This window comes from Macrobrachium rosenbergii, chromosome 39, assembly GCF_040412425.1.
Source record: "Macrobrachium rosenbergii isolate ZJJX-2024 chromosome 39, ASM4041242v1, whole genome shotgun sequence".
NCBI classification, from domain to species: Eukaryota; Metazoa; Arthropoda; class Malacostraca; order Decapoda; family Palaemonidae; genus Macrobrachium; species Macrobrachium rosenbergii.
In genome coordinates this window covers 16,387,540-16,407,332 of record NC_089779.1, presented here as the reverse complement: position 1 = coordinate 16,407,332, position 19,793 = coordinate 16,387,540, and the positions used below count along the sequence as shown (strand labels likewise).

Sequence of the window (19,793 nt, the reverse complement as noted above, 5' to 3'; positions counted from 1 at the left end):
AGCTTTTAAGCGCATGACGCATTGTGTGGACTGTGCAGTGCAAGCATCTTTGTTCTGGGAACCTTGTTGTCGTCCTTTCGTTTAAAACCTGGTCTCTCTATCGCCAGAGGGCAAAGGTCATGTGGTGTCATTGGCTCGCCGTTCCTTTTCTTGGAAGTCGTGCCCATTGTGGGCATTCTGTTATTAATTTCATGTATGTATGTATACAGTATATATGTATATATATTATATACATATGTATATATATATATATATACAGATGTATTGTATATAATATATATATATATATATATATATATATATATATATATATATATATATATATGATATATATGTATATATTAATTATGTGTGTGTGCGCGTGTATGTGTGTATGTATGTTTACAGAGAGAGAGAGAGAGAGAGAGAGAGAGAGAGAGCCGTTAATAATGTGATTGTGCAATAGAGAAGTCGTCGTGAGGAAGGCAAAAAAAAGGTAAATTTGAACCATGTTCAATACCTGCTTCAAAATTTGAGGACTTTAGACGTATTAGAAAGTGCTTGAAACATCAAAATTAAGAGTGACATAAAGGGCGCTGGTGAATCTCTCTCTCTCTCTCTCTCTCTCTCTCTCTCTCTCTCTCTCTCTCTCTCTCTTTTGTATAAAAACGAGCATTAACTTAGCACCGCTGTATGACAGGAATCCCATGTAAGTGAAATCTAGAGCATCGCATCAGGACCTTCCTGCTCAGAAAGCATCTCGCCCAAGACTCTTGGTCGTGCGCTTTGACACTCATTCTCCCCAAGGGACCTTGATTCTCCCAATGTCGCGTTCCAGCAACTGCAGCGGCGGCGGTAGCAGTAGTGGTGGTGGTCCCAGCCCAGAGTGGAGATTCCCTCCTACCGCCACATTTCTCTGTGCACAACTGAGAATAACAACAAACAGGTCTCCCCCCGTGATAGAGATATTCCCTCTCTTGTGCAGGCCACGGCGTGACGGCCTTCCTCTGGGCCGGCAGTTGAGCCCTCAGTGTTTGTGTGATCGTTGATCCAGGCAGCACTAGCTCGCTCGAGCGCTGTTGCTGCTGCTGCTTTTGCCGTTACCAGCCGTTCTTGGGATTTATTTCTTTCTGTTGCTCTTAGAGAAACGGCCACCGCCACTCCTGGCATTCTAAATGAAAGATAAGTACAACTGGTAAGTTACTGGCCTGGGACAGCAGTGAACCCAGGCCCTTTAACTAATTTTATTCGTTTGACGAAAGCAGGGCGTTTTCTTACTGTCGCGTTGTTCTGGTGGCCTGAAACAGAAAGGGGATGGGAGGACGTTTTTATTTCACAGCTCGTGTGTTGCGTTTTAGAAGCTCCGAAGTTATTGCCAGAGGCATGGTTACATTGCCGCAGTCCTTCGGTTTTTCTCCTCCTCCATGTCTCCGTTAGTACAGGAATATTTTGTTTGTGTGGAGGTCATGTTCAGATACAAAAGGCATCCTTGGAAAAAAAAAATAGCTGCCTTCTGTATTGCAATTAACTGATACGAGGCCTTCACAAGTAGAGGAATGATCAGTCTTATTGGTTTCCTAGAAAGAGTGCTTCGAGTGTTTTCGTGACGCTATTGCAAAATACTCTGCCTGTTGCGAATTGATGGTAACTCGCCTGTTGAAAAGATCTTTTTATCGCTTGCAAGAGTCATAGATGGATCTATCTCTCTCTCTCTCTCTCTCTCTCTCTCTCTCTCTCTCTCTCTCGCAAAGTTGCCAGGTAATGACTTAACGCGTTTGGATTATGCGGTACAAATCATGGAATTACTTGTCTCTTCCACGTGTTCATTACAGCATCACTTCAAGAATGTATATGGATCAGTTTGTTTTTATTTATTCAGTTTTCATATTCGGCCTTCTGGACCTGACTTCTATACTCTTATTCTCCATATTAGTGCTGTCATTACCATTATTATGAATACTATTTTTTCTGCTTCTTCAGTAACTGTGTGGACATTGCCGATTGTCATTTTTATCATGTTATCTCATGTATCTAGAGTTTGTGTATTGAATCTGCATATTCCATGTATGTGGCCCTGAGCTGAAAGAAAGGATATTTTATATTATTATTGTCAGATGTATGCTTATCGATGGGTTTAATTATTTTATAGTCTAATTGTTAAATCATTTGGTCATTTGAACATACAACGTCCAAAAACTGATTTAGAACTATAGACGTACTTTTTCCGTAGGTTTTCAAAAAATGATTCCGCATTGCATAACTGCTACATCACATTGCAACCGGAGACTTCCCCTTTTTAATGCGCTTAGGAGACTCGTTAGCATATTACAGTCGGATGTGGTTGTCATACGAGATATATTCTCAACTATAAATCTCTCCTAGCCGGGAAGTGTGATTGGAGTGACGGAATGTGGCAAAATATGGTTTGGTATGTGTGTGTTTTTGATTTGCGCATCGTGGGCACAAAAACCTCCTCACATTCCGTAACACTTGTTTCATATACGTGTTTTATATTTTGCTTTCTGGAGTCTCCTATTTCCATAAGTATTTCGTCTATTGCTTCCTGTTTCAAGTTTTCCTGGCAAATGTTTCATGCACCTTTAGTCAAGGTTCCGTATTTTCCTTCTCGCGTCATGTTTTTCTTGTGCGCGTTTGTTGTTTCCGTAAGAAATCTCTTCCTGTTTTCATTTCTGTATCCACGAGAGAAATTTGTCACTTAAATCTGTTAGATTTTAACTCGAGTATTTTCTTTCTTTTATTGGTGTTTTCTTAATCCTCGTAATCCGTGGCAGATGGTTCATGTTATCCTTCCCATTGTCTCCTGTGTTTATCCCATGTCATTTTCACTCTCTTTTCTTCCCTTTGACTCGTGAATTTCCTATCGAAGATTTGTTTTGTGACTTTTCTAGTTTAAACAGAATTTCTTGTTTGTCGTATGATAGCCTGTAATCCTCCCTACTTCTCTTTTTTCTTGATTCCTATAAAAATTTCTGTCATTCAGAGGTAGAACTGTGGTGTTCTGTAACAACTTCGCCGGTCGACTACATTGAGGTGTGATTGCGTTATTAAAATTTTCAAATACCTTTGAAGACAGAAAAGATTAGTGAAGCATTTGGAGAGAGAAAATTCATACGTTTCTTGAGACATATCTGAAAAGACTGCAATGAAACCGACTCATTGCACTGTCATTCGTGGATATGCAGACGCGCATTAAAATTCTGCTCTGGGCTTCCTGTGAACGTTGCAGAGCTTTCGTGATTAGCAGTTTGCATGGAAATTCACTGCTTTACACAGCGTTCGCAATTTCATAGGATTTCTGAAGTGAATTTCAGTTGCGCTGCATACTTCGTAATATAATTTTTTTTTTTTTTTTTTGTCTACGTTTGGAATTTTGTTAATGTCCAAGATGTGTGGCATGTTTTAGTTTTGATTCTTGTCGTTTATATATCTCGTATGTGTGTGTGTGTGTGTGTGTGTGTGTGTGTGTGTGTACACTCACTCAGATATTTTCCTAGTATATTCTCGTATAACCTATGTCACTGGCAGAAAGTGAAAGTGAAGGCACACTTTATCAGAGATACCGTTTACCTATCAATGCCTTATTGCTTGATTCTTACATTTACCGTTAACTGATTCATTGATCTGTGTATTTATTTCATATACATTCACTCCAGGCATAGTTGTAAATGTCATTATTATTTAATTCGATCAGTGCCGTGCTGTCGTGTTTTTTTCCTATTACGAAGGTAAGCTTCCCACGTGAGGGACAAGGGAAAAAAAAGTAAGAGGGGGAATTGTTGCTCTGACCAAGGTTACATGTGACTCTCTCTCTCTCTCTCTCTCTCTCTCTCTCTCTCTCTCTCTCTCTCTCTCTCTCTCTCTCTCTCTCTCTTCAAGATATATATTCATGCAGTACTTGCATGTTATCCTCTCTCTCTCTCTCTCTCTCTCTCTCTCTCTCTCTCTCTCTCTCTCTCTCTCTCTCTCTCTCTCTCTCTCATTTCCAAATATATATAGGCCTATTCATGCAGTCCTTGCATGTTATATCTCAGACTCAGGAAACCTCTCTCTCTCTCTCTCTCTCTCTCTCTCTCTCTCTCTCTCTCTCTCTCTCTCTCTCTCTCTCTCTCTCTCTGCCAAATGTCATATGAGAGTGAACTCACTGAAAAAAAAGAACTGGGATACAGTTTTGCGGTGAAAATCCCTGATTGTGGTACAAAAACACTCCGAGGAAATATACTTTATGGTGATTCCAGAAAGGTTACTTAAAGGAAGTTTCCTTAAGTGTCCAGGAGTCGGCATTTGTAAGGTCTGATTAAGATTCATTATTATTACCTGTGTGTGTGTGTGTTTATCCAGTTTGTATGTCTTGTGTGTTAGGAGCAATCGCGGAATATACAAGATTCCTTCGGTGACGCCTTAAAGACTAATATTAGTTGGTGCAGAAGAAGAATTCACGAATTTGTTATCCACTAAAAGCCTTTCCCTGAAGAAAGTAACCCACTGAATCTTTCTATCAAATCTCATCAAAATCTGTTCTGTTCTCGAGTAATTTGTTTTTAGACGCAGCAAAGTTTTTTTTTTCGTGTAGTTTAGCAAAACAAAAGAATGGATTGTTTTGAATTTTTGATATACCTCAGGTTGACTTCTAGTTCACCTGTGCTGCGACGATGCTTTGTGTCTAATAGCTTAATTATGATGGATATTTTAAAGGTAATAACATGACGTTCAGGTATTTTCTCCGGACTTTTAAGTTCAATAACGCCGTCAGTTTTGAAGGTGGTACTTCGAGTACGCCACCCCCCCCCCCTTTCCCCTCCACTTCACCGAATTAATATCTTCAATTTTTTGTCGATACACCCCAAGTTAGGATCTAGTAATGCATCTGCTTAGGTTATGATGAATCTAGTTAATGATTTAGGTACCAGTGCCACCCAAAACAGCCAGACCTTGGGAATATATTCCGTGAGGCCCCATCTCCGTGGAAAGTATGTACGTGAGGAGGTATAAATTCCTCAGCCATTCTAAAATGTTCTCTAATTTAGATAAATTCCTGAGCCGTTCCAAAATGTCCTCTAATTTAGATAATTACTGGTGTTTATGTTAATGCCGTGAAAGTTCTTGTGACCCTCCCAGCTTCACCATCGTACAGACTCTTTCCCCGTCGTATTATGAATATTATTATTAATAATATTATTCAGAAGATGAACCCTATTCATATGGAACGAGCCCACCACAGGGGCCATTGACTTGAAATTCAAGCTTCCGAAGAACATTATGGTGTTCGTTCGAAAGAGGTAACAGATGGGTAATGGGAAGTACAGGACAAACAGATAAATTAGCAAATTAATAATTAAATAAAACTGTAAATAAAATATTAAAATACAAGTTGAATCGCAGTATATAGTAATGCATTGCGTCTTCGCTTGAACTTCTGAAGAAGTTCCAATTGCACGTCATCCTCCGGGAGGCCGTTCCATAGTCCAACGGTGTGAGGAATAAAGGACATCTGGAATTGAGAAGTTCGACAGCGAGGCACAAGCCAAAACATTAGAAAATAATGCAAATGGTATGAATCATTCCCACAGACACTTTGGACTGCAGAGGGACTCCTCATCGATTCCTCAAGTCCTGGGGATTCCCCTTGTGTCGCCACAGGTTCCCCACAGTCCTTTCTTTCCTATTGTGACTTTTTATACGCCTTCCAAAACCCGTTTTACCTGCTGCTCTGTTGCGTTACGAAACGAGGAGAATTTTCTTACTCTGGATGCGTCACTGACTCACTTAAATAGAAGTAGGTAATTGGTTTGCTATTAGGTGATGTCTCATATTGGTGTATTACGTCACGTTACACCGTAAGGCGATTGTCTTCCTTTTTTTTTTTACGCCACTGAGGATGTTTATCGAAGAAAAGTGTGATTTCGTGTTTTTTTTTTCTTTTTTGTATCCGCCAAGAAGGTTATTTTTTTTTAGTTTGTGTTTTTTTTAAGCAGTTACAAAAAAAGTTTTTTTGCATTTTTGTGAAACTTAGCGGGGTGCGTCTCATGACTGGCAGCTATTGACTAGATTTTGGGACAAATAGAAATGTAACTTTTGGGAAGAATGGACCTATTTTGTCCGATCTCCGTAGGGGCGTATAGTGCCGTCAGTGCACCTCACATGGTACGCTGTAGGCATTACTTACGGTTCTTTGCAGCGTCTCTTCGGCCCCTTGCTGCAACCTATTTCATCCCTTTTACTGTACCTCCTTTAATATTCTCTTCCATCAGACTTTCTGCCCTCTCTAACAGTTGCTTCATAGTGCAACTGCGAGGTTTTCCTCCTGTTACGCCTTTCAAAGCTTCTTACTGCTAGTTTCCCTTTCTGCGCTGAATGACCTTTGGCCTAAATTCTGTATTCCAATTTTTTTTATATTTTATATATAACGATCAGATACTGGGAGAGCTAGGAATGCAAATTGTAAGGAAAATGTTTTATGCTTTGTGAGTGGCAAGTGATCATATATTGGGAGAGTTAGGAATGCAATTTTTGATGGGAAGGATTTATCTGGTGGCATTGGATTGCTTATCCCTGTTAGAGGTTTGTTGTTAAAATGTTAGAAAAATGCAGATTTGAAGAACTGAGTGTACTCCTGTGGATATATATATATATATATATATATATATATATATATATATATATATATATATATATATATATAAAAAAATACATACATACATATATCTCATGTGCTCATTATTTGCTCACGAAACAGTTTTGCCAACCGGAATGATACGGCTACTTTTATGCATCGTATGAAAACACTAATCTCGACATGTTCCTGTTTTATAATTTGCAAAAACATGACGAATTCAACAAAGAGTTGCCAGTTTCGCTTTATTTTCCTCGTCTTATTTGAGATGCCGCCTATTAGAAAGTTAGAGCTGGTCGGTTTAGTCAGATATTTTCAGAACGTTTAATTATCTTATAAGTTTTCTCTCTTATTAATTAAAGCGGAAGAGTATATAGGAGTAAATGCAATAACTTCCCGTCTGAACAGATTAAGCACGGAGGGGGGGAAAATGATCGTCACAGAAGAACTATTGTGAAAACTACCGTAGGAATTATTTGGGCCGACGGGGAATCCCTTATATGTAGACTGTTGCCGATTAGTCCATTTCCTCACCCTTCCTGCGAAGCTCTTCTCTCGAGGCGAAATGGAAATCTTACTGATTACGGACTCGGAACGCGGACGAAGAAGGCAGCTGATAATTCTGTTGGCGGAGGAGTTGTGCTATATCCAGTTTATATCAAAGTTCGTAGATTCTTTTGCTGATTTTGTTTGTGCGCGTGTGTTTATGGAATAAGATTAACATGAACGTTCATCATATGTATACAGCTGGAATGCGAAGTAACCTCTTGGAAAAACCTGTGACAGCATCTTTATCTTTACTCTCCCGTCTTATTAGGATTCATGTGCTTACCCCATATAAAAATGGGAAAAAGCACGTTAAAACGAAGAAAAAAAAAATTATGAAGCTGACTTGAACAGAGAGAGAATGAGGTTGCTCGAACACAGAGCTTGTAAAGTGAATGGGTTCCAGGAAAGCCTTCAAGGGAACAAGTTTCCAAAACAAGTACTGCCGGCCAGTAATTTATCCGATACTCAGTTATATGTCTTTTATAATTTCCTTGTGTGGTTTTTATCGGTGCCTGTGACTACGTATTTGCCTGCTAGTTGTATGTTCATATTTACTTGTGTTTGATCTAGTGGAAAGTTCCTCATTGGACGGGTCGATATCGTACTCGGCCAGCACTGTGCTAGACCCGCGTTCGACTCTCCGGCCGGCCAATGAAGAATTAGAGGAATGTATTTCTGGTGATAGAAATTCATTTCTCGCTATAATGTGGTTCGGATTCCACAATAAGCTGTAGGTCCCGTTGCTAGGTAACCAGTTGGTTCTTAGCCACGTAAAATAAGTCTAATCCTTCGGGCCAGCCTTAGGAGAGCTGTTAATCAGCTCAGTGGTCTGGTTAAACTAAGGTATACTTAACTTTTGATCTAGTAGAAAGTAATATAGGTTGCGGAATCATCTCTCTACACTGGATATTCCAGCAAAAGTTCCAGGAACACAGAGGACGGAAGGAAGTACTTGTCCTTTGGTATTAGATCATAACTTTTAGGAGCGCAGAACGAGAGCGAAGTCATAAACTAGGAATAACTAAAAACAGATTGAAAGAGATTGATTCCTGATTTCTGTCTTAGCATTCCGAGTGCAAAAATATCCATTCCAGATGCAAGATTCGTATTGACTGCTAAGAGGGTTAATATTTTTTTTTTTTTTTTTTTTTAGGAGTTGGAGAAGCTGCACCAACACTAGATAAATATATTTTTTATCAACGCTGATTCGTTTGGGGACTGCTTTCATGATGAACTACGTGACAGTGGGTTTTATTTACGCCTTATTACTTATATTTCTCTCTACTTTTGAAAGCATAACAGTAAATATGGGTTGTTTTTTTACTCTGTTACGTATATTTCTCTCTCTACTTTTGAAAGCATAACAGTATACATAGGCGGCCTTTGTATGTGTGTATATATTTGTGTTTTTTTTTATTATTATCTACCATTAATCCTCGCGAAGCAGGTATATTCAGCAGGTGTTCGGTTCTAACCCCAAGTATGTAATCGGATCCGCGGGATAACCAGACATTTCGATTCTTCTTCTTCTTCAGGGTCAGGGTATTATCGAGGAGATTTCGTATAAGGGCAGGCCTTTACCCTTCCCCCTTTTATTATTACTAAACATTGCGGCTTTCGGCTTACAGGATTATGGAATACATACTCTTCTTGGACTTGTATATTTTTGATATGAGCGACTCATGGCTCTCAAAAATATATAAATGTTTGTATATTTTTTGTATGAGCGACTCATGGCTCTCAGAAATATATGAATGCTTTTTCTCTTCCGGAATTTGAAACCACTATCCAGCGGGCATATTATAATCTTATAAATGATATGAGTTGGTGTCTTAAGGCGTTATAAACGCTACTCCCGGCAATTTACGTATTCTTGAACAGTTTGCAATATGCTTGATAATGAACATGGCAGGGGTCTTATTAAATTTTCTCTCCTTTCCCCTTTCGTTTCAAGGAATTAATATCATACCGAGCGCTAAAGTTACTAGCCCTGTGCTCTGTGTTCCCAAGGAAATTCAGGAGCCACTGGCATCTGCCGTTTCTCTGCGGTAGCCTATCCACGTACTGAGCAGGCCCGACATGCTGGACTCTGTTGTTGGCAATACCGAAGGGGCATAGGAAGCTTTAATGCCCTCGTTAAGATTATTATTATTATTATTATTATTATTATTATTATTATTATTATGCATAACTGTGGATTTGTTTCTCCACTGCAAGACTCATGCTACTATGAGAATTTATTATTATTATTATTATTATTATTATTATTATTATTATTATTATTATTATTATTCATAACTGTGAATTTGTTTCTCCATTGCAAGACTCATGCTACTATGAGAATTTTATTATTATTATTATTATTATTATTATTATTATTATTATTATTAAACTCCATTACAGTTACCGCTTGAGATATTTGTTATTTGTGTATGTGGAAGTATTTTGTCCTTCATAGAGAAAGAGCTGTTTGAATTGTCACTTTGCAGAGACGTGCTTATGTCGTCGATTTTTTTTAGCATTCAGGTACATGACTATTAGAATTTAGCCTTTTGAGTGATAATTTTTCTCTCTCTGTCACTCTTCGTGGACAGTGATGTTCTGAAACGTGAATGGATATGATTTGTGGAAATGGAAATGATTGCTGTTCCAGTTTGCTAATTTGTAGTAGTTAATTGAAACTTGACGTAAAGTTGGTATAGATGGTTTTTTTTGTAGTTAATTGTAACTTGACGTAAAGTTGGTCTAGGGTTTTTTTTTTTTTTTTTTTTTTTTTTTTTGTAGGTATCGAAATGTGACGTAAAGTTTGAAAACTTGATACAGAGAAAGGCTACAGTAGAGTACTTGACACCTAATTATCATCGTTACAACGTAATTTAAAAGAGAAAGTAAAAGATAAATTCAATATAGCGGGCGGCTGAAGGGACGGTAATAAGACTCTAAAGTTAGGCAATTATTGTTTGTGCCTTTGAAATCAGACACTTCATGAGAAATGACAGGAAAGGGGCTTGTATGACTCAGGTGCCAGGAATTGGTAGTTCCCCGTTCAAGATGTGTGAAAGAAATTTTGTTGTCCCAGGAACGTCCGTATTCTCTCTCTCTCTCTCTCTCTCTCTCTCTCTCTCTCTCTCTCTCTCTCTCTCTCTCTCTCTCTCTGTCGTCAGTGTTTGAAATTAAGTTAAACTTATTTAAAGAAATGGATTTCCGGACCCAGAGGGAAACATGTAGAGTGGGCTCCAAGCCTATAATGCCCCAATTAGATATATTACAGTGGCTCTTAACCTTTTTATTACCACGCCCCCCTTAAGAGTTGGTCCTTCCTTCCATCCCCCCCCCCCTTTGCATCTGTGAGTAAAATTCCCTCCCAGATTTAAAGGAAAAAAAAGAGAGAGAGAGAATATGTGTTTTTTATTCTTTTGGGAATGAATTAGTGGGATACTTGACACTGCTTCTTAGCGACTCTTGTTAAGAGAATAACGAATATAATTAGCGAATTTTGATTTTCCCCTAAGGCTCGCGTCCCCCTTGGAAATTGGCGACGCTCCCCAGGTTGAGAACCACTGATATAGTATAATTCATAAATTATTAATTCAGTATAGTTCATGGAACATATTCGCAAGCGTGCAGTTAACCTGAAAGACTCAATTGAATAAGTAGATCCATTTAAATTTTCTGAATATCATTTCCCCATGTGTGTGTAGTGTGAGTGTAAGTGTGTGTGTGTGTGTGTGTTTGTGTATGTGTGTGTGCATGCGCGCGCGCCTGGAAATGGAATAAAAAAAAACTGCATTGTTTCTTGTTGTGGAAAGCCTCCTCCGGGGAGTGCAGGCTACAAAGGCTTCGAACGGAGGACCAAAATGCAATATCTTGTTATATCTTCGTTTGAAGCGAACGGGCTGAAGTGTTTTGAAGTGTTCTGAAGTGTTTTGTTTTCGCTTCAAGTTGTCAAAGGCTTCGGGGTGCGACGTTTCGTCCATTAATCCGAAATCCGGTGAATATTTGATTTTTTTTTTTTTTTTTACGTTTTGTTTATACATTTATTTTGTTCTTTATTTTTTTGATGTGCGGGAGAACTTAACACACTTCTGGTTTTTTTTCTCTCGTATGTTATTCGGTGTTTTGTGTGTGTGTGTGTTTTTTTTTTTACTTTTTTGTCATTTGGAAAATATGGTTATTTTTGTGTTGATTTCCTTCCTGACCTGGGATTTTTTGTATGTTAATCATATATATTCTCTCTCTCTGTCTCTCTCGGGGGTTTCCCTTCCCTTGGCAAGGGGTGGGTGAGTGGATGGGTGGGCTATCATGCCTCCCGCCCCTCCTCCCAGTTCGTTCCCCCTACTTCCCATCCGTTGTAGAAGTGCTCAGTGTTCGAAAATAGAAACACCTGCTTGGTGTTCGTTTCACAAGCAATGCCTTCGCGTATATCTGTAACAAAGTAAATATTGATATGTATCTGAAGTTATAATTATCATAATAATAAAAATAATGACAATTGTAATGCTCATATATGATACTGTTTAAATCATTTCTGTGTCAAATGATTTTTACAGTTATTATTATTATTATTATTATTATTATTATTATTATTATTATTATTATTATTATTATTATTATTATTATAACTTCGGATACATATCAGTGCTAACTTTGTTACATATCCGTGTGTGTTAAGGCGTGTGTCTGTAAAGGGAGCACAGTAAAATTCAAGGTTGTATATAATTGGTTAGGTAACAGTTAGAGTTGGAATTTTAGTTGAAAGTGCCTGCAAGCATATGATGTGTTTAGCTAGTTTGTTAGGCTACAGCAACGAGAGAGTAAAATTAAAAGTCATAGGCCTTTTTTTTCTCTCTCTAAGGATTTGTTTGAACAGCCTCTCGAAGAAAGGTTGGAAGGTCTTGTAGTTTGAGTTGCAGTGAGTGGATTGGATTGTAAGATTTAGGCCTAAGGCCAATTGCTGGGACCTGTGAAGTCATTCAGCGCTGAAAGGGAAAACTGAGAGTAAGAATGTTTGAAAGGTGTAACAGGAGGAAAACCTCGCAGCTGCACTATGGAACAGTTATTAGGGGAGGGTTGAGGAAAGTAAGGTTGGAGAGAGAGATTATGAAAGGAGGGGCAGTAAAAGGAATGAAAGGGGGTTACAGCTAGGGCCTAAAGGGACGCTGCAAAGAGCCTTAAGTGATGCCTACAGTGCACCGCATGAGGTGCACTGACGGCCCCACCCCCCTACGCGGGGGTTGCACTGAATGTGGAAGGTGAATGAGAAAAGGCCAAACGCTCATTAGAGGATATCTAAAAATAACATTTAAAAAAAATAAAAAAAAATTTGAGGATTTCTAAAAAAAAAAAAAAAAATAAATAAAAATAAAACTTTTTCAGTTGGGCATAGTAGAAAGAGAACCGAGCAGAGCCAAAAGGGAAAAGACACCGGTCATAAAATTTTAGAAGCAGTACATAAATCTTGTTTGCGACGGTCATGTTCAAGTGCCTAGTTCTTTCGATTAAAGTATGCATGACAGGTCAGCGTTGCAAGTGTACGATAATTATTTGTATTATTTATTTTGTTTTTTTTTTATTAATGGGAAGACTGCTTATGACGTTTCAGTACATTATATATATATATATATATATATATATATATATATATATATATATATATATATATATATATAATATGTGTGTTTGTGTATGTTTGTGCGCGCGTGTGTGTAATGGAACTGATGACTTAAACAGCCAAACGTAAAAGAAAAGCTACAGAATAAAGCGAATGATAAATCCGAGGGCAGGCAAACCGTGCCAGAGAGAGAGAGAGAGAGAGAGAGAGAGAGAGAAGAGAGACAATAAAATTACGTCTAAGTATTAAGAATAAACAGGAATAAGGACAGTCAAGAAGAATAAAGCATTGTAAGGCGAAAAATACATGACAGAAAATAATTCAAGGAAATGTACACGGAGAGAGAGAGAGAGAGAGAGAGAGAGAGAGAGAGAGAGAGAGAGAGAGAGAGAGAGAGAGAGAGAGAGAAGTTAACCACTACAAGACAAAATGGGGAAAAAAAATCGTCGTCACAAGATTGCGCAAACTACTGGAGCATAAAGACGAATAAATCAGTATTTTAATATTTGCTGCAGATAGGCGGCATTCTCGTCAAAGTGCCATACATGAGCTTGGACCGGAAATAGATGAGAATATGTCCACCAAGGTACCTCTCGTAAGGACCCGATAAACGTACACTTTTATGAAAGCGCCTCTAATATAAAATGAAATCGCCTCTAATATAAAATGAAACCGCCTCTAATATAAAATGAAATCGCTTCTGATATAAAATGAAATCGCTTCTAATATAAAGTGAAACCGCTTCTGATATAAAGTGAAATCGCTTGAGATATAAAATGAATTCGCCTCTAATGTAAAATGAAATCGCTTGTGATATCAAATGAAATCGCCTCTATAATGAAATCGCTTCTGATATAAAATGTAATCGCTTCTAATATAAAATGAAATCGCTTCTGATATAAAATGAAATCGCCTCTAATATAGAATAATCATGGGAAAAGTAGTCAGGTTTCTAACAGGACCGAGCCTGCTTGCGCAGCCTACCCGTCTCGGTATATTCAACAGTATTAAAAGGATTAGATTTTTATGTTGCAAAGGAACGACACGACTCGATAGTAAACCAATTTAATTTGAAGGGTCAGTGAGACACAAACACAGGTGCACACACGCGCGCACACACACACAAACACACACAGACCTCAGTTATCGTCAGGATTCCTGTTAGTGCAGTAGCCTCTGTATTTTAATTGGCAGTTTGAGTGCACTCGAGGAGGGATAAGAGAAAGAAAAAGACGTGGTTGAGGAACTTTTTAGAAAAAGGAGCGTGTCATGCTGACTTGCTTGTAAATGTGAATATGTATGTGCACATACCGGTGTGTATATGTATGTGAATGTATTTATATATAAACACATATACACATATATACACGTTTACATATGTATATATATATATATAAACATACAAACATTATACATGTTAATATATACATATGTACACGTATACATATATATATATAAACATATACCTGTACATTCATTATGCATGTGTATATATACATATACACACAGAAACACTAAACGTTTTCAATTGTGGATGGGAAACAAATACACGGTAAAAAAAGTGTTTACAAACAGTTTGTTTCCAAACTGTTCCCAAACTCTTTGCAAACTCTGTTTCCAGACAATGTTTCCTAGTGTGGACAGGCCTTTACAAGTAAGCAGCAAACTCACTTCGACACCTACTAGGCTCTCTCCTGTCAAGTAAAACTTGGCAAGGCTTAGTGTCGTCGCCTGTCTGTCAACTCGGTGGCTATCAGGAGAAGGAATACTGGGCATCAGGACTTTTTTTGTCAACCTATTGTCACGGCACAAACACAGAGAGAGAGAGAGAGAGAGAGAGAGGAGAGAGAGAGAGAGAGAGAGAGAGCGAGCGAGCGAGAGAGAGCTAGAGAGCTGCCGTTGAAGCCTAACCTACAAGAGATGGAGAGAGACATGCGGGTAGCATCTTTCTTCTACGGCCTCACCTCCCCCCTCCCCCTCCTCCTCCTCCTCCTCCTCCTCCTCCTCCTCCTCCTCCTCCTCCTCCTCCTCCTCCTCCTCCTCGCCAGTGCTTGGAGGAATATGGCCTACTTGGGAACACACCTGTCTTTAGCAGTGACAAATACTGCTGTACTTTCACTGACAGGTCGCCAAAAAAAAACAGTGCCACACAGATGCCTGTTCACATGACGGTGCGCGTCTTAAGTGAGTTACCTACGCTATCAACTATCCAAGGAACTTCAAACTAACTCGTACATATAAGTTAGGGGAGTTTGCGGTAAACGTTGAATTTATCTACTAAAATACAGACGAGTACATGCATGTAATTTATGCTATCGCGAACACGCACATCGCACATGCACGCACACGCACACACTGTGTATATATATATATATATATATATATATATATATATATATATATATATATATATATATATATATATACATTATATATATATATATATATATATATATATATATATATATATATATATATATGTGTGTGTGTGTGTGTGTGTGTGTGTGTGTAATTCGATTTAAAATCTAAGTTTAATTTGAAATGATACAGAAATATATGCACCTTGTTTCAGCATTATACGTACTCTGTCTAAATACTGTCCCTCCGCCATTTTTTAATACTTGTGTTAGAGGAGAGGGAAGCTTATGTCGCTAGTCATTTCCTGTTAGCAGTTTTTGAAAATGAGCAAAATAAAATATTTTTATACAAGTGGCGATAATACACTATTCAAAGTAAGGAAGGTATATTTTTTCGTTTATTTCTCCCCCCGTAGAGGGGGTAGTGCTGTCAGTGCACCTCATGCGGTTTACTGTAGGCATTATTTAAGGGTCTTTGCAGCGTCCCTTCGGCCCCTAGCTACAACCTCTTTCCTGTCACAGTACCTCCATTCATATTCTATTTCTTCAATCTGACTTTTCACTCTCTCCTAACAATTGTTTCATAGTGCAGCTGCGAGGTATTCCTCCTGTTACACATTTAAAATCTTCTTACTGTCAATTTACCTTTCAGAGCTGAATGACCTCATAGGTCTCAACACTTGGCCTTTGGTCTAAATTCTAAATTCTGTTTTATTTGTTTATTTCTCAATAAATGCTTGACAACAGAGTGAAAGTTCTTTTTGTATGTAGCCAAGTTTTGATGCGTGAGAAAAAAAAACTTTCTTGAAAATTGAAAAATTATTTTCAGATATTTTTAAAGTAAATGAATAAAGAGAAAGATTTTCAAAATCGAAAATTTTTCTTCGTGGATTTTAAAGGAAACAAATTTTTAAAAAAATATTGGAAAAGTTATACTGTAGATACGTATTTATCAATTTTGTATTTCTTGAATGAACAGAATTATTTCGGGAATAGTAAATTTATGTTGACAGGACTCACAGAAAATGAAGTTTAAAGAATTAATATAAAAATTATAATTTCATATTCGTAGGTTTTAAAGGAAATGACTGAAGATCATAAATTATCAAGATAAATAGAGAGAATTATATCGATAGCTAGAAATTCGTGTCCATAGACATTGATTTGGAAAATGACAATTTCGAATTTCACGTTTTTTGTGTGACTCATATAGAATTTTCGAAAGTGATATGTTCGTGATTACAGATATTAAAGGGAATAAATAAAGAGAATGGTAGATTTTAAAGGAAATTGAAGGGTAGATGAAGGTCTTAAAATAATAAATTTATTGCTCGTAGACTTTAAAGTAAATAAATAAGATACAGAGACTGAGATTATAAATCATTGATGAGATAAATCAAGACTACTTCCGTAACTAAATTGATCAGGGAGAAAGAAATTCACCCTTCGGGATTCCCTCTGAAGACATCACGCAGTATTAGGACCCGGAGGCATTTTCCCGAGATGTAACCGAGTACCGGGATCTTTCCCCTGAAAAAAGCGGGACGCCATATCCTAAACACTAACCGTAGAATTTTCTTGAAAATAATCTCATTATGTTTCCCACACCCAAAATACTGATGCATGGCCCAGTCTAACCCTCCAACCTAACCTAACTTAGGGGCATGTCTAAAAAACCGGGGCTAGTGCAATACTAGCGTACATCTCAGGAATTGGCGACACGGAGTAACTTTAAGCTCTTTACGCATCTACGAACATGAGATGCCATTTATTTCCTTTGTGTCTCTCTTAATCTTTTCGTTCTCTTCGTCTCTCTCTTCATTATGCTTCAGTTGTGTGCCGATGCCGTATTTTTTTTTTTATATAAAATTTTTGTTTTTGTCGCAAATTGACTAAAAAGAGGATGAATATTGAAAAAAAAATTTAGTAGAAGAAAAGTGCTGATTAATTTGGAGAGAGAGAGAGAGAGAGAGAGAGAGAGAGAGAGAGAGAGAGAGGAGAGAGAGAGAGAGATTCATTTATTCTAAAAATTACAAACAAAGCTACTTACGGATTATAGAGAGAAAGAGAGAGAGAGAATTTATTTATATTAAAAATTACAAACAATATTGCTCAGGATTATAGCGGAGAGAGCTCCATTTCAGCCGCACCGTAACGCCATGCTTCACGAAGCCCGGTTAGGAGGCCCCAAGTCCATTTTAGATATCCTGCGTGTCCTTCCGCCGAAGGAAATATATCCTTATGATAGATGGCGTCTCCTCGGCTCGTTATCTTGGGAAAGTGATATGGCAAAGTCGTTATTCATTTTTTTTTTCCTTTGCTTTTACGACTCTCTCTCTCTCTCTCTCTCTCTCTCTCTCTCTCTCTCTCTCTCTCTCTCTCTCTCTCTCTCTCTCTCTCTCTCTCTCTCTCTCAAACACACACATACGTATGTATATATATATATATATATATATATATATATATATATATATATATATATATATATATATATATGTATATATATATATATATATATATATCTATATATATAATTATATCTTGCATGAATGTTTCCATGAATTGGTAGAGATATTTTAATCAAGTATAACTGTTTCCACATCCGGTTGGATATTGTGCGAATTTCAGTTTTCAAGAGAGAATATTTAATTTCATTTTCAGCCCATAATAACATAAAATGTAGTGGTGTAGTGGGCATTATTGATAAAGGAATTGAAGCAGTGTTGACTGAAGACCGGACCTGTCAGAAGGAGTTAATTATTTCAAAGAACACTTGTTAGGATAAATGTGGAGGGAAGCGTATTATAACGGATGTTGATTAAGACAGTGGTTCTTACACTTTTTTGCCTTGTGCCCCCTTCTGCATTATGTATAGATCCCACGCACCCCCTACCCCTGAAATTTCTGCAAGCTATAAACAATATGTTACCTCTTTGTATACTAATATACTTCATTGCTGTTGAGGGTTTTTATAAGTATGCACTGTACTGTATTCAGTGGAATAAACAATGTTCATAGAAATTGGGTAAAACTAACATTACTGTATGATGAAACCAAATTTTATCTTGATCCTTTTGGTATGTTTTGAGATAATAATTAGGAAACATATGGAAGCAGTGATAATGTTTTTGGCAGTTTTTCAATCAAAATCACAAGTAAAAAAAATTATAGGCACTATCTGGCAACCCTGCTTGCGCCCCCAATTTTAAGAATCACCGGATTAAGAAACATTGAAAAAAAAATTTTTTCTTCTGTTCCCAGAAATATCCCATGGATTTTGAATACAAACTCTTTTGGCGCCACACACACACACACACGCACACACACACACACACCGTCCCTGAAGAGGAAAAAAGGCATATGGGAAACAAATTCGCATGCAGTGTTACAAATAGTTCTCTCTGCTTTTTCGGAAATCGTCTAGTGTTAGTAAGTATCAGCAAGGTACGCGGTGCACTGTAGGCATTAATTAAGATTCTTTGCAGCGTCCCTTCGGCCCCTAGCTGCAACCCCTTTCATTTCTTTTACTGTACCTCCGCACATATCCTCTGTCGTCGTCTGACTTTCCACCCTCTTCTAACAATTTTTTCATAGTGCAGCTGTGAAGTTTTTTTCCTGTTACGCCTTTCTGACCTTTCTACTCTCAATTTCCCTTTCAGCGCTGAATGACCTCATAGGTCCGAGCGCTTGGCATCAGGCCTAAATCTCATACTCCAGTTCTCGTAAGCGCGCGTTGGATTCGACGCTCATTGAACGCAGCACAAAAGCCATATATATATCCACAGTTATCTCAATTCCCCTTTCGTACAGAGGATCGCGAACAAGCGTTATCGATTGGGGGTGTGGGGTGGGAGGAGGGGGGGAAGCCGTACGAAACCGCTGATAGCTACATAAAAGGAGTCAAGTGTGGCGTTTGATCTTTCATTGTGTCCCTATCAACAGTTCAACGAGTTGGACAGCGATGCTTCTCTCTCGTGTCGGGTTACTACTGCACACGGCAGCGCTTGACCGTTGACCAATGAATGCTCTCTCTCTCTCTCTCTCTCTCTCTCTCTCTCTCTCTCTCTCTCTCTCTCTCTCTCTTATGTGTGTGTGTGTGTGTGTGCACGCAGGCCTTTGTGTAATATTGACTTTGTTGTAACTTAATGCTCTCTCTCTCTCTCTCTCTCTCTCTCTCTCTCTCTCTCTCTCTCTCTCTCTCTCTCTCTCTCTCTCTCTCTCTCTAATGTGTATGTGTGTGTGCATTACTTGCACACATAGCATTTGTTTAATATATAGTGACATTATAGAATATATATATATATATATATATATATATACACATACATATATATATATATATATATATATATATATAGACAGGCTTAGAAAAACGCCACAGTTGCTAAATCTTCTCCTCCCGGCAGGATGAGGAAAAATATATTTCCTTTTATTTCATTCATGTCTCCCCATAAATTCGGATTCATACCTTTACGACAGTGTTATTTCAACTTGACTCTGAGTGCGAATTTCTATTGGTATTGCTGTTGCTCTTGTTCTGTTCTCGTTTTTATTCTTAGTTTGAATTTGAACAACATGGAAATTCGGAGATGGAAAAAGGAGATTTGACAAAGTACACACGCACACACACACATAAGAGCCTTGGATAGGGAATTCCCATTTCTTC

The 19,793-nt window shown here is 38.0% G+C and overlaps 1 protein-coding gene across 20 annotated transcripts in view; it reads left to right on the top strand.

Moving 5' to 3' along the window:
* LOC136825784 (excitatory amino acid transporter 3-like) overlaps positions 1–19,793 on the top strand; it is a 525,422-nt gene that overhangs the window by 430,924 nt on the left and 74,705 nt on the right. For 2 of the 20 annotated variants that reach the window (XM_067082660.1, XM_067082658.1), the window contains exon 1: positions 7,161–7,273. The exons of 15 other annotated variants lie outside the window; for them this stretch is intronic. In XM_067082660.1, the coding sequence (XP_066938761.1) occupies positions 7,176–7,273 (98 nt within the window). In that variant the 5' untranslated portion in view covers positions 7,161–7,175. Of the gene's footprint in view, positions 1–839; positions 1,175–7,160; positions 7,274–8,317; positions 8,404–19,793 lie in introns of those variants that run through there. 3 more of the 20 variants (XM_067082664.1, XM_067082661.1, XM_067082674.1) reach the window with 3 other exon arrangements.